General features: G+C 37.9%; 1 protein-coding gene across 3 annotated transcripts in view; it reads left to right on the forward strand.

Moving 5' to 3' along the window:
* The window catches only part of TXNRD2 (thioredoxin reductase 2), a 40409-nt gene that overhangs the window by 1865 nt on the left and 23431 nt on the right, over window positions 1-15113 (forward strand). For all 3 annotated transcript variants that reach the window (XR_009278984.1, XM_058851805.1, XM_058851804.1), the window contains exons 3-11: window positions 85-141; window positions 739-883; window positions 1202-1276; window positions 2116-2194; window positions 3143-3205; window positions 3557-3627; window positions 7090-7109; window positions 7469-7560; window positions 8979-9153. Coding sequence is in view for 2 of the 3 variants with exons in the window: in XM_058851805.1 (XP_058707788.1) it covers window positions 85-141; window positions 739-883; window positions 1202-1276; window positions 2116-2194; window positions 3143-3205; window positions 3557-3627; window positions 7090-7109; window positions 7469-7560; window positions 8979-9153 (777 nt within the window). In the remaining variant the exon portion in view is untranslated. The remainder of the gene's footprint in view (window positions 1-84; window positions 142-738; window positions 884-1201; window positions 1277-2115; window positions 2195-3142; window positions 3206-3556; window positions 3628-7089; window positions 7110-7468; window positions 7561-8978; window positions 9154-15113) is intronic.

Genomic DNA, 15113 nt, shown 5'->3' on the forward strand with positions numbered 1-15113 from the left:
TATCTGTATCTGTGCTACTAAAAATGTTTATGTTTCTGTATTTCTCCTTCCTCTAAATACCTTACCTTGCTTCTTTGTTTAAAGCTGCTCAGTTTGGAAGAAAAGTGGCTGTTATGGATTATGTTGAACCTTCCCCACAAGGTATGGACGAGAAATACTTGTGTAATAATTAGAAATGCATATAATTAAGTTGCTCAGGTGAGCAGGTTGCTCCGGTCAGCAGTGTCCAAAGCCACAGTCTGCTTTGCTTGGAGTAAAAGTCCTTAAACCCAGCTTGTGCCATGGCTCTCTCCAAGATGAACCAGCTGTGCCTGCTCCCCCACACATTAAGCTTGTTAGCAGTGCTTGATGCTACCATTTATAGTAGACTTTGGACTTAAATGAGTGAGACTATTCCCTCTGTCGAAATGTTATTTACAATTTCTAAAAATTATGAATTATGTCATATTGAGGCTCCTCGTGTACCATGCATAAAATGAAATCTGCAAACATGAATGTTTAGTTAGTGAATCTTCTGAGCTCTGAGAAAAATCTTGAGATGGTTTGAATTTTAGAAGAAAAATATACAGAGATGGTTTTTATCAAACAAAAGAGCACAAAAAATGTTAGAAATTGATCGGTAGGAGACAGCAAACTGTGTTGTTACTAAACTTTTTACCTCCCATGTGCCCAACTGCATTGTTACACTTAATCTGATGCATTTACTTTTTTCTTTCTTTCTTTTTCTTTTTTTCCAAGGAACCACATGGGGACTTGGTGGAACTTGTGTGAATGTTGGCTGCATTCCTAAAAAGCTTATGCATCAAGCAGCCCTTTTAGGGAGTGCCCTTAAAGATGCCCAACACTATGGCTGGAATATATCCCAACCTGTTCATCATACCTGGTAAAGACTGTTGCCCAGCTCCACTCCTATATGCTGAAAATGCGTAGCAATAACCTTTTCCCAGTTGGTGTTTATTATGGGACAGTTAGAGAAGTGAATTTTGCATGTGAAATTTTGGCCTGGTACTTGTTTAATAAACAGAACTAGTTACTGGTTTCTCAGGGCAGAAATTATGTTGATTTGGACTTGATAATTTGCTTTTACGACAGAAAATACTGTGGTTCATTCCTCTTTTTCAGGAATTGCCTATATCTTTGTGTTGCATAATCTGAATTTGTAATATGATGACTTCACGTTCAGTTTCTTGTTTTGTGACAGGTCTGTGATGGCACAAGGTGTTCAGAATCATGTGAAATCCTTAAACTGGGGACACAGAGTACAACTACAAGAAAAGTAAATAAGACTTTGAAGTTAGTCTTTTTTCCCACAGTCAAGGAGGTGCTCTTGCCCTTGTAGAATTGCAGAATTGCCTTTGAAGTTTCTCTTCAGAGCTAGTATTTTGAGTCTGTAAGTCCTTTCCGCTGGGGACTGTAAGTGCCCTTGTCAATGTAAGTGGTCACTTCCTCTCCCATTTTCCTTTTTGGTGAAATAGTTGTTGACACTGACCATACACAAAAGCTTTCTAGCAGTGTAGTGATGAACTCTTTAGTCTGGAGAGGTTTTTCATTAATATCAAGCAGTCACAGTTTCTTAAGATACTTTGGATCTCGTTCCCCAAAATTTGTATGCCATACGAACTCACAGCTAACACTATGCTAGAACAGCAGATTTTTTTTTGCTTTCAGTGCAGAAATGGCTCCAAGTTTTTCAGCATGAAGTTCCTTTTATAGAGAAATTATATTAATAGAAAATTTAACAGATTCTGGTCTTGTTACTCCTGCTGAGTCACTTCGGTGTGCTCTCAAATGAGCATGGTATCAGAAATGCTATAGATAGTACTAGTAATGCTATGGCTAACGGAAAATGTCTTTTTTGAGGAGGTCAATAACCTGATCTCAAAGTTTGTTACAAGGTTAGTTACTTTTCTGTATAGAGGAGCTAAGTGTGATGCAAGAATTAAGTGACAAATTATGACAGAACTGCAAACAATGCTATGAAATATGATTCTTTCCTTTTACTGCTCTATGCCTTTTTGCTACCCTTTTAAGCATTTAAATACAGAAAAACTAGCTGATTTTATTTCATACCTACTCTCTAAGTGTGCATTGCTGATGCTGTTTTCTTCTAAACAGGAAGGTGAAATATTTCAACATAAAAGGAAGCTTTTCTGATCCACATACAGTCCGTGGTTTAACAAAAGCAGGTAAAGAGGTGAGCTGCTGTGATGATTTCTGCAGTGTTGTTCACTTTGAACATTTCAGGTCATTTGGGAGCTAGATTGTCCTTTAGCAAATTGCTGGAGGTATTCAGTATTGTTTTGGTGAGTGAGATTTGCATTTTCCACTTAGAGAAGTTGTTTATGAGCTCCACTGGTGCCTGCTGAGTCCCTGGCCTGGCCTGGCCTGTTAGATGCTGTTGCTTTTTTCTGCAGGTGGAAATGCTGAGACAAAAGATTTTTGTTTGATTTGGTCAGTCATGCTGATGCTTACAGAAATGCAAGTTCTGAGAATTAGGTTGCTCTGAGCTGCTTCCCTCCTTCAGGTGATTTGTAGGGGTGATTAACTCGGTAATACCAAATTGTGTGTGGGAGGCAATTAGTGTGAATGCACAGCTGGGTCACATAACGGAATGGTGGCTGTTGCTGTGTCTTTAACAAGGTCTGAACATGCCTTTTTAACACCTTTTTAAGAGTAATTGTTTAATGTACTGATTAATATCATCTTGAATATCTGGTTTTTGAGGGTAAATGGCTAGGATTTTCTAGAAACATTCTCATTTTGAGGTAGCTTAACTCCAGGCCTGAGACAGAATTTACTGCTGTGATCCCTGTGTATTTTATCCTGACAGGAAACTGATTTTAAAACAGTGTCATTTGTACATAACTATTGCTTCAAAATAGTCATCAGAATCTTGCTCAGTGTAACAGCAATTGCATGATTCATATTAAAACAAAGTTTAGTAGAGAATGGTTAGGAGAAATTCTGCAGGTATTAGTTTATCTCCATCCTTTTTTTAATGCATTACTGATTTTTATGTCACATAAATAGCAGATGCTAATGCCAGCTTTCTCATTAATCGCTCATTTGTACATAGATGAAATCCAAAGACAGATAAAAGGGTTTTAAAGGCTTGATTTTGACTTTTTATTTTTGTTTGTAGACTGTTGTTACTGCAGATAATATTGTTATTGCTACTGGAGGAAGACCAAAATACCCTCTGCAGGTAAGTTATCCTTCCATTTGACAGCTCCAGTGCTTTGCTGGTTGAGATGTAGAACACAGGGAGGATAAAGAACGTAAAAATAAAGCAACGTATGAGGGATTTTTCTATTTGTGTCACAAAAAAAAATGTCTTTATATAAAAGATGGCCTTTTAGATCAACATTTCCATAGACAACAATTTGCTCTGATTCAGTATGTTGGTGTTGCTTAAAGCTGTAGGATAATTTGGGTTGGAAGTCAGCAGCCCCAGATATATTCCCCTTGGTCTGTACTTCATCCAACACAGCCCAAATTGCTATTAGCTTTTATTGCTGACAGGATTTGCATTGTAGATTCACCTGTGTGATCATAGGTTGCAGGTGCACTGGAGTATGGAATCACAAGTGATGATCTGTTCTGGTTAAAGGAATCTCCTGGGAAAACGTAAGTTACCTTACCATGGCTGTAACAGGTGCTGGCATTCCTACCCTTTCTATATGGCAAGGCGAAAAATATTTAAAATTGCCTTTTGTACACCAATTTTTCTTCTGTTTTCCTTCTGAAAATGTGCTTTGAGATGCATCAATATCATGCTACCAAACTTTATTAGTAACTGATAGATCTTCCCCCTCCTCCTCTTATGAAATTTCCTTCTAAAATCAAATTAAATACCTGTTTTCACCGTGTTAGGTTGTGCTGTAGCAATTACACCCCAAGTCACAAGAGGGCAGCATGAACTCACCCGGGGGCTGCTCAGTCCCCGTTCCTCAACTGGGGGAGAAACTCCCAACATAATTTTGTGTTCTCATAAGTTGTGGCAGTTCTGATAACAAAAGAAAATATGATGAGACATTTGGGTTCCTTTTGCCTTGGAAGCTATTGTTCAACTGAAATATTAAAACACTGGTTTTAATGGAAAGCCTAAAATCCCATAGTTGTTTTTTACAGCACATAGCACAGTAAGGTTCCAAAATTTGAAAATTGCATTACAGAGCAATTTCCCAATGAAGGTAATTGTGATAGGAAATGCAGATTTGCTAGCCTGAAAGTCAGATGATGCTATCTTTTTGTCCTCTCTATTGAGCAATTCTAGAAAAAGCAAAATAGACTTTGAACTATAATACTGGTGTTTTTGCAAAATAACATAGTTGCCATTCATGGCAGTGACTTTCTGCTATAAAAAATGCACTGTGTTAAGCTAAACTTCAAATAAATAAATGTGGCTTCTTAGTACAATTTTGGAAAGAAAGTAAATTTGCTGTTGTTTGTACTGTATCAGTCACCTCTTGAATTTTGAAAGCATGATTTATGCAAAGAAATTGTTTTCAAGAGAAGCAACACCCACACCTCCCAAAAAAAACCCTAAACTAAAATACAAGATTTATCCTTGTGAGATGTTTCTGTGAAAATGTGGCTCTTGTCCAGTTGCTGCTAATGCAAGTTGTAACAGTGTAATGTGGGAGTCTAGTGTTTATATGTTGCATTCCTGAGATTTAGTCAAAATAAGCCTGCAGGGGCTACAGTAGCATTTCTGTGCTTTATCAGGCTGTGTCTTAGCAAATGAAGGAGGGAGTTGTTAAAGGTTTGTTTCTGTCGGATTTGTTTCTGTTATAAATATTCCCAAGGTTCAGTTTAACACCTTTTGTTTTTAGTCTGAGCTGTGTTGTAGTTATTCTTTCTTTTCTCCCTCTCCAAATGTACATATCTCAGCTACAAATTACATGCCTGGAGGTTATAAAACTGTCAGTCCTGCAGTTATTCTTTTTTTTTCTTTTTTTAAGTAAACCATTAACCAACTAAAAATCCCTTAGATATATAAACATGAGGAAGAAACTCACTACTGAGATGAAGGGTTTTGGCAGAGTGAATTAGAAAAGATGCCTTGAAATGTGTTGAGTATGAGTGAGAGATTGAGCAGGTGTGAACAAGGTTAGGTCCTGCTTTCCTAACTTTTTTTTTAGACACTGACAATGCCCAGGAACCTCCTGTTTTGTACAAGAAAGTGTGAATAATGTGGGGCTGATGCTATGAATAAGTGCCAGCTGACATCTATTTTTCATCTAATGAAAAAGAAGAGGAAACATATGCCCAAATTACAGAAATTCTCATTCTTTTCCCTGTGAATCTTCAGTAGATATCTCCTTATGGGCAGTATGTGGCTTTTTGCAGCACTTCCCAGGAGCTGCATGCTAATGAGCTCACAGATGAGTCAAATGCCCTAATGCTGGAAAAATTATTTCCCATTATGTTAAATTGTTTGCCAAACATAAACCCCAGACTAGCAGATTTTAATCACTTGTACTCAACCCACTCTCTGTACACCTTCAGAAGTTGTATGTTTTTATTGTAGGATAGAGAGATGTTATCTGGAGCCTTTTGTGAAAAAACATGTGTTGTACTGACTGTGCAGTCCCTGGGGCTTGCAGAGCTGCAGCCTCCATGTCTGCACTTCTCAGAGGTTTAAAAGCATTGCTGTTAGAACTGGGAGATGCTGCAGATTGGTTTAGGGTAAGGCATAGACCACAAACCGATTCAAAAACCTAACAGTTTATTTATTTATCGTTATCAGTGGAAATATTGTGTGGAACGCATCTCCGAACTGTGAGATTTTAACAAGTCTGCGTAAGACATAAACAGCAAAGGAGTGCAAGTGCAGCCTGTCCAGCAGCTGAGTGTTAATGGCTGCCTGGCTGGAGCTGCTTTTACCTGCAGAGCAGGGACTGAGCATTCTGCCTTTTTTACCCAGCAGATGTAGGGAACTGAGGATGTAGTCAAGAGAGAGAGGAGCTGCTGCAGTGTAGGGAGCAACTGGGGACAGAGATGAAAACTGCTGTGCTGGAGAGCTGATAAACCTCATAAACTGCAAGTGTTGATGGACAATTTCAGTGATATTCTTGGTTGAAAGGGTGTGAAATATTGGGAGAGATGGGGAGCTGGAGTTTTATTTAAGAACTAAAATGGATATATTGGGTAAATACCAGTCTAAGTAAATCTATTAAACCCATTTTCCATAGTAGCATTCACAACTGTTTGAAGACAGGAAGGGCAAATATTTGGCATTTGGAAAAATACGACAATTAAAAAGCAGATGGCTATAAATCAAAATGAAATTTAGCAATTAATAAAATCTTGCATTGGGAACTGTAATCTACTTGATAGGAAGACATAATCTAATTGATAGACCATCCCCATGTGCTGAAAGATGAGCTGTCAGGGAAGAAGATTGGCCTGGCTGGATAGACAGTTTTGGCTGGAACTCGGGGAAAAAAGGAGTGTTTATGCCTCTGGGAGAAGAGGGAGGACTACAAGGATGCCATGAGGTTGTGCAGGGAGAAAATTAGAGGGGCCAAAGCCCAATTAGAACTTAATCTGGCTACTGCTGTAAAAGGCAATAAAAATCTTACTTTCTATAAATACAGTAGCAACAGAAGGAGGGCTCAGGAGAATCTCTATCCTTTATTGGATGTAGAGGGGGAGAATACAGTAATAAGGATAAGGAAAAGGCTGACTTACTTAATGCCTTCTTTGCTTCAATCCTTAATAGTAAGAGCGGCTGTTCTATGGGTACCCAACCCCTGAGCTGAAAGATTGGGACAAAGAACAGAATGAAGCCCCCATAAATCATGAGGACTTGGTTAGAAACCTGCTACAGCACTTGGACACGCACAAGTCCAGGGACCTAGTTGGGATCCACCCCAGGGTGCTGAGGGAGCTGATGGAGGAGCTGACTGAGCCACCCTCTATTATTTACCAGCAGTCCTGGCTAACTGGGGGGTCCCAGCTGACTGGAAGTTGGCGAATGTGACACCCAAATCAGAAAATGTTTTTTCCTGATTGTGCAACAATATGCATAAGCTCATTCCACTACTTTCTTCTATTTTTTATTTTTTTTTTTTTTGGTAACAGGTTGGTTGTTGGAGCCAGCTGTATCCTTTGAAAAGCCTGTGATGATCTACAATTGTAAGAGCATAGCTGTTTTTCCTATGGAAGTTCGGTTTTCAGAATTCCTTTGCTCATGTCATATAGTCAAATTGGTAAGAGAATAGTAATAGTTTGCTATGCAGTAGCAACATGGAAATTAAGATCAGCTGAGGATAAATTCTCAGGATCTTAAATCCAGTGTTAACTATAAGAATTCCAATTTTTATTCTTTGTACAAAAGCAAGCTAAAGATGTCTGTGTGAGGAGAACTTGGTATCTCCAAGTAAAAGGCCACTTGTGTACTACTCATATATTGTCTTTGTCAAAATTGTTGTTTACATTTGCTTAACTGGTGCATCACCAGATGTTTCCCTTGAGTGTGCTGGTTTTCTAACTGGCATTGGATTGGACACTACAGTCATGATGAGAAGTGTCCCACTTCGTGGGTTTGATCAGGCAAGTACTGAATATATTACATCTTCTTATCTAACAAATAAATTAAAAGATAGATTTTTATTTTTTTTTTTGGTCTCCTAAAGAACAAGTGTTGTTTGCATCTCCAACCATTTCCATGTATGTTCACAGTTTTTGAGGTGGGAGTATTGTTGTTTAAGTGGCAGTGACAAACACCACTTGCGGTAGTGACACTAGTGACAGCTCCTGGTTGTATGTCACCCTCTCCCACTTTAAGGAGTGGCTTCCTTAAAACTAGCAGCTTGTATACTTTAAAACTGATGGCATGCAAAATGGTATGCAAAGGAACATATAGATTATATATATATATATACATATAAGAATATAAAGTGTATATTATATATATATAAGAATATATATATTCCTATACAAGGTATGGAAAACCTTGTATAAGAATAATTCTTAGGATTTACACTCCTCATTGAAGAAATTGACACCTGTAACAGCACAGGATCTGAACAAGCAGGGAATAGTGTGTGTGGCACATGGTCAAACACAGTAGGGCTTGCTCTAAGAACTTGATCCTCTGTAGGCAAGAAGAGCACAATGCCCATAACAAACTTAATAAAGTATTAATGAAGATAAAATAATTATGCTCAGTCTGCAGCCACATTGAGTCTGATGGAAACTGATTAGTGTGCTCTGAAACATGAGCTCTCACATTTCTGAAGAGACAACCCTGCTGTTGCCTTCATATTAGTTAATATCAACTTTGCAAATAAAGTTTTGTAAGCTGAGAGAGTTTGTGTGGAGTTGCATGTGAGTGCTTTTGTAATAATATCCTTTAAGTAATAAACATACTCTGGCAAGGTGCAACCTGAGTTTCTACAGTCGAGCACTGATGTCTTTGGATAAACCTGTTGATGCCACATTTTACTACTTCAGTGTGGTGTGCCATTATTTCAAGCTGGCTCTTAGGACAAAAGTATTATTTATTTTTTTTGTACTAGAACTTTCCATGAAACCTTAGTGATTTGTAGTCATTGCAGAGAAATGTCAGGTGTTACGGCAGAAGGAAATATCTTTCTCCCATCGTTTTATGAAAAGTATTAAATTTTCATCAAGCTACTAGAAAATTTTAATTATGGTAATGGTAAATTGAATATGCTCTAGATTGTGTAAACAACAAATGCTTTAAACACAACTATTTTATTAATATGCTGGTTTATTTTTTGAAAATAATTTGACTATTCAGGTATAGGTGCCTCTTGGAATGGAATTGCAGGTCGTAGTGACTCCCTAAATTATCGTGTGTTAGCAGTGCATAGTAACTAAGTGATAAAGAATGTTTGAAATGTGCAAGGTATTTATTGGGGTTTCCTGAACCCAGCTGAAGGAGGGGTTTACATTAAAAAGGTCATATATCTAAGAAAAAACAAATTTGTTTCACTACTCAACAGCAAATGGCTTCTTTAGTAACTGAGCACATGGAATCTTACGGAACAAAATTTTTAAAGAGATGTTTCCCAACTAAAGTTGAAAAATTGAAGAGCAACAGATTGCAAGTCACTTGGAAAAATGCTGACCTGGACACAGAAGAAACCGATTCTTTCAACACTGTTATGTGGGCAGTAGGTAAATATGATTATCTTAACATTTCTTTGCAATGCTTTTTATTCTGATGAAGTGAAGTCACTTCATCATGGGGTCAAACAATGCCTCCCCCCCATTAAATGTTTAGTGACTTAAACAATGGTAGTTGTTTAATTATTTTCTTGCATTCCTGACTTGCTCATTTACAGTCTAAAACACATTGAAATTACAGTGAATGGAAGAAATCTGTGGTAACCATTTTTGTATGAGATGCGATAAATGGGAGACATATTCCTCACTTTTACTGGAGTAAGAACATGAATTCCAGCAAGCTCAGGTTTGCAGGTAGTGTTCTCTAAGTCCATACTCTTGATTGATTCATTAAGCTATTCACTGTAAGTGCATATTTATCCTGTTTAAGAGGTTATCATTTCTTCTAGGATTTTTTCTAAACTGTGCTTGTTACTGTAGCCATCATCCAATTCGGAGAAAGAGAAGTCACTGTCTCTAAAAACCCAAGCTTGTTGCAGGGAACCTTGAAACCGTATAGCTTTTTGAAATCTGTTTAGGGACTTCCACATATCTCAGACCCCTTGGAAATTACATACAACATCTAAGAGTAAATTGGTTTACAAGAATGCTGTGACAAATGTCTATGACCATAATCACCAGAAATGGGAATCAAATCTGGGGTTTGCCTCCTTTGAGACAAATGCTACTTCCTGCAAGGACTAAATGATACATGGTACAAGGCTCCAGCCCACAGGAATGAAAATACTCCTTCAGTGTTGCCTCCCTAAGCTGCTCATTTGTCGCTGTTACAAGTCTGTCCTCAGTTCCTGTATTGGTTCAGATGGGCTGTAAGCCCACCAGAGTAGGAGACCTCCTGTTTTTTGTGCTTATAAAGCTTTGTGAATATCTGGAATTCTAGATCAATAATGCATGGCTAAAGGTAGTAGTGGTATTTGGCAGGCAGATGATATCTGGCAAACAAAGTAAATAGGCTTAAACATACTACCCAAGAAATCTGGTTTGATGCAGAGGAATAATCGGTTTTACTAGCAGCTTTAGCAATCCCCTTGACTACTTTATATTCTTTTTATCTGGCACTACTGTTTTAGAGTAGTGGGGATGCATTGCTTTTTCATTTATTTATAACATAAATTTAAATTTTTGTGGTTGTAGAATAGATCCATTACAGGATCAGAAACAGATCATTTACAGCATTTTGTATTTTGCCCAGTGGACTTAATCTACTGTCCAGTTGTTCCATTTCTCTGGTTAAGTCAGCTTTATATCTTCCTAATACCCCAAACAGAGAACGGGTCGTGCATTGTGATGAATGTTTTCCTTACTGTAACTACTACTCTCTTAGAAATAGTAGAAACTCTCTATAAATTGTGGAAACAGTCTGTAATAATGGATTATTCTCATCAGAACCAATCAAACAGACTACTGCTTGCCAAGAGCAAAAAAAGCTCATGCTATCTGGACATATAACAATCCTGAAAACTGTAGAATAATATTCATGAGGTGAGACGAAAAGATTTCCAAAAAGTGGGTTTCTAAATGCTGTATTTGATTTTTCTTAAGCTTTCTGGTAAAAAACCCAACCCTTTCTGTGGTTCTATGAAAAGTACCCTAGTTGGAGACACACATGTCAAATGTCAAGTCAATTTGTTTACTTTTGTCTAAGATGGAAAAAAGAGCTATTAAGTTGAAATAATAAGGAAAAAATCTTGGTTTACTGTTAATTATAATGGAATAAGGTTGCATGCAGACTGTTGCAATTCACTTGTAACATGAGTCTGCTCACTATTTCAATACAGAGGAACTACATGTATTTTAATTTTTGTCACAGATTTGAGTTACTATCCATATTTAGAAATAACAAAATGAATAGTTTGAGGATTTTGTGTTGACTTTTTTTAGTGTTTAAATTGGCACTCCACCCTTAAGGATTAAACACATTAACAGTTAAAGCTGGTTAATTGGTGTGCAGTCCATATGATTCATTGTTTTGCTCTGTATCAACACACCCACACCAGGTGTCTCAGATAATAGGCTGGGAAACTTGGTGGTGTTGAGGATTTCCTGTCTGCAGATGTGCCAGTTACAATACTGATTGAAGCAAGTCAGCTTGTAGAGTTGGTTAAAAAGCAGCTGCTGTTGTTAATTAATTGTAACCTAAATTATAGTACATATTTCCATAATTTTTGCCAGAGCATCATGGAATTTCAATAGGATTTTATGAATAATGTTAAAAATAATTACTGAGAGTAGGACATAGTTTAATAAGCTACAGTACTATCTGTTAATGTCAACCCTTGAAAAAGAAAATTAGATTGTGTTTCTGTGACAATTTTTTTTTGCTTTTGGAATGTGTGATTTTCTGCTTGTATGGATAAGCCAATAAAAGCAGGCACAATGCTCTCTTTGTTTTTCTAGCAGCTTTTTAAACTAGTCAAAATATTTGAGGGGAAAAAAAAAGAAATCTCATTTTGATACATTTAAATGTAATTTAAAACTTTCAACTTACTTTAAACTTTAAAACTTACAACGTTTTGTAGGTAACTGTCATGGACCTCTGATACCTTGCTGAGGGACTACATTCTGTTATATTCCAGCTCAGTGCAAGAGCTTGTTCTTGACCTTTATTTGATTTTTCCAGTTTGGCTCTGTATATCCTTCTGTCTTACTAGTGCTGTCTTTGGCTTCTAGAGAATTCTTCTGAAATTGTAAGATTTTGAGGTTTTGAGTTTTTGTTTAATGCAGAACCAATAAACTTTTACTACTATATAGTATTCTCCCTGCCCTTAAGGACATACAAAAAATGTTTGTTAGCTGCTTAATTTGCCTGAGTTCCAAAGCAATGGTAAAGGTGTGCACATTCAGAGTAAACATGGGGTCTTCACCCAAAGGAAAGAGTAGATACTGACACCTTTGTAAGCAGATGCAATTGCTGAGATGCAGGGCAAAGTTGTAGGAGATCAGGGTGGGTTCATTTCAGCTGTTGAAGGGCTGAAAACTGGCTGGAGTGCAGCAGTTGCAAACAGCCAATATACAAAAGGAATTGGTAATTAGTATTTCCATGTGAGTTTGCAATAGATGGCAAAATATCCGTGCTCTAACTGAAATTTGATTATTCACAAAAACCTTAGAAAAGATAATCGAGTCACTCCATCTCCGGTGGGGTCTTACTGTGCAGAGGAACAACACTGAATGAATGGTTAAACTAAGCAGGTATGTGCCAAATAGCCTGGAATTAGTTTGTGAGAGAATGTGAGGTAGTGTGCAATAAACTGTGACAGAAAGAGCAATGACCAACAGCAGATTTTAAGTTCAGCTTTAAAAACAGAGTTTTCTTCCTCATGAGGGCAGTGGAACAACCATTCTCAAGTTCCAAATTTTTTGTAAACTTAGGGGATCCTGACTGTGTCTTTGAAATAATATAATATTTGCTGTAAAAAAGAATTACAGCTCTAGGTCAGTGTAAAGCTGAACAGGTATCAGGTGTTGCACATCATATGCTATCAATTACTGCCATCCTTTGTGCCACACTGGACATTAGGCAGATTTGTTTTGTTGTGCAGCAAAATAGAACCCTCAGTGTTTGGTATCAACAAAGGGTTAAGTACATAACATTTTTTGTAATAGTTTTCTTCAGGGCTTACAACCAAACCGGTTTGGATTAACAAGGGAAACAGAGATTTTGTTAGGATATTTTCTGTGAAAAATCCCATAAGGTAAAATATTGCTGTGATCTCCTGTGAGCAGATCTCTGCCAGCCTCTGTAGAAAAGGGAATGGGCTTTAGATTTGTCTTGGAAAACATAATCTTGCCATCGAGTTTTTAATCTTTGAACTATTCAGTGAAAAATAAAGCACCTTGGTTGATCTCAGACAGCCCTTATTGCTAATGTGTTGTGGTTTGCTGAGGCTTTGGGTCTTTGTTCTGAGCTTCCTATGTCTCTCTCTCTCTTACTAACTTAAACTCATTACTCTCTTGGTAAGATGTGGTTTCTGCAATCCTAATGAAAATTGTCATTCCCATTATATCAGCCAGTGCTTTTAGGTTTTTTCCCAGTATCTAGTTTTAAGGACATGCAGTCAGACTTTATTCAGCAGGGCTATTTTTAATGTGCTTTTCCATTTGTTCAACCAACCCATAAACTTTGAGTCTAACTTTTATTTTATGCTACTTATTTTAACAGCCTATGACTACAAAAATAACTTGTTCATATGCTAGGCTTGCCTCTAAATCTGCATGTGAAGAAGGTTGGATTCAGAACTATTTCAGCACTAAGGTGGTATTTGAGTTGATAGGTGATGCTAAACTTTACCCAAATGATGGTATAAATAGATTTTAAAATGGCAGAAAATTACTCCAAAGTAATTTTTTGAAAACAGTATAATTACTGTGACAGTTTGTGCAGAATACAGGTTCTGTTCAACCACAAATGCTGAGGAGATTGAAGCCAATGACCTACCTCACTTGGGAATGGTGGCTGGGTGCTGGTTTTTGAGACTGCAGAGCCAGCCTTTGAAACCAAACCTTTGGTTAAAGCAAGCTTTGTGTGGGAGAATTAATGTAAGAGTGAACTGTAGCTTTCTTCTCAGAAAATGTCTCCAGTCTCTTCATTTTACAAGATGTTGAGAGCAAGAAAAGTAGGATTTTAGAAGTCTGTCACATGCTGTAGGTTTTTAACTTGACTGCAGGTCGCTTGGGAGTTGCTTCTGTTGTTAACTCCAGGTGTGCACTGAATGGCCATGGCCAGATTTTTGTTCATTGCACCGTGAGCTTTCTGCTGAGGCGACTCCTCCGTGTGAAAAGTATTAGTCAGTGCTACAGGAGAGTACAGTTCTCTTGGCAGAGAACCAATTACTGACCTAGCACTGACTAAGGGCCAGATTTTTTTTTTAAATTGTGGTAGGCATGCTGGAGGTTTATCAGTAATGGATGTAATGTTCAAAAGCATCCTTGTAGAAATAAAGCACACTGCTATCAATGTGATAAAGGTTCTGAACTTCTTTTAACCTTACTTAATCTTACTCTAGCCAATATTTTCCTGTAATCTGAATGGTAGTTACACTGAAGTGTTTTTTATTAGTCATTATCAGCTGATTATGTTTTAGTGAACATCTTGTGGGATTTAGGATACATTTGAAGGAGGAAAAGGTAGTGATGTTGAAACTAATTTGGGGAATTTGTCAGGCACTCAGAACGAGGAGAGTATTGAGACTGGGAACACAGACAAGACTTTGATAAGGTGAGACTGAGGTCAGACTGAATAAAGTTATAAGTTGATATGCCAATGTATAAGGAAGAAATGGAAGCAGACTATTGGGCTTGAGCTTTATTAAAAAAAAACTCTACTGTCACCCAGCAGTATCCTCACAGTGGCCATCTACAATAAAATGCTTGATTGGCTCCAGTTTGGAATTTTCAAGTGTTGTGAGGCAAACAGGCATTCCAGCTTCTGTGGTTAAGAAACTCGGGAAGACCCATTAGAAAATTCTGCTGTGAGCTGCACCTTTATCACCCTGGGAAATCTTACTGGATGTAAGAATATGCTATCACTCATTTAACACTGCTGCTTACCTGATGATGCCTATTCCTCTGGCTTCTTCTGAGTTCAGCTGCTTCAGTCTCCACTGGTGAAGGTCCTGCACCTGAAGGTCACAGTCTGATACTTGTTCCCCTTGTTCTGTGTTCAGGTGTGATTACCAGAGCCCCCAGGCAGGTGAAGGGACACAAATGTCACACCACAACGCAGCCAGCCTGGCCAGTGTCTGTGATGTGAGCTTGAGCCACTCCCCTGTCACTCCCAGCACTGGAGCTCCCTGGCTGGCAGCCCCCTTAGGAAGCCATGTTGTTAGATTTTACAAAAACAGATCAAAAAGCTGTTTTTTTCTTTTAAAGTTAAAAGCAAGTGGGGGCCAGCACTGAAAGCAGGGCTCTGTGTGGTTTTCACAGCTGTGTGCTAAGTGTATGGGTCTGTG

The sequence above is a fragment of the Poecile atricapillus genome, chromosome 16 (genome assembly GCF_030490865.1).
Source record: "Poecile atricapillus isolate bPoeAtr1 chromosome 16, bPoeAtr1.hap1, whole genome shotgun sequence".
NCBI lineage: Eukaryota > Metazoa > Chordata > Aves > Passeriformes > Paridae > Poecile > Poecile atricapillus.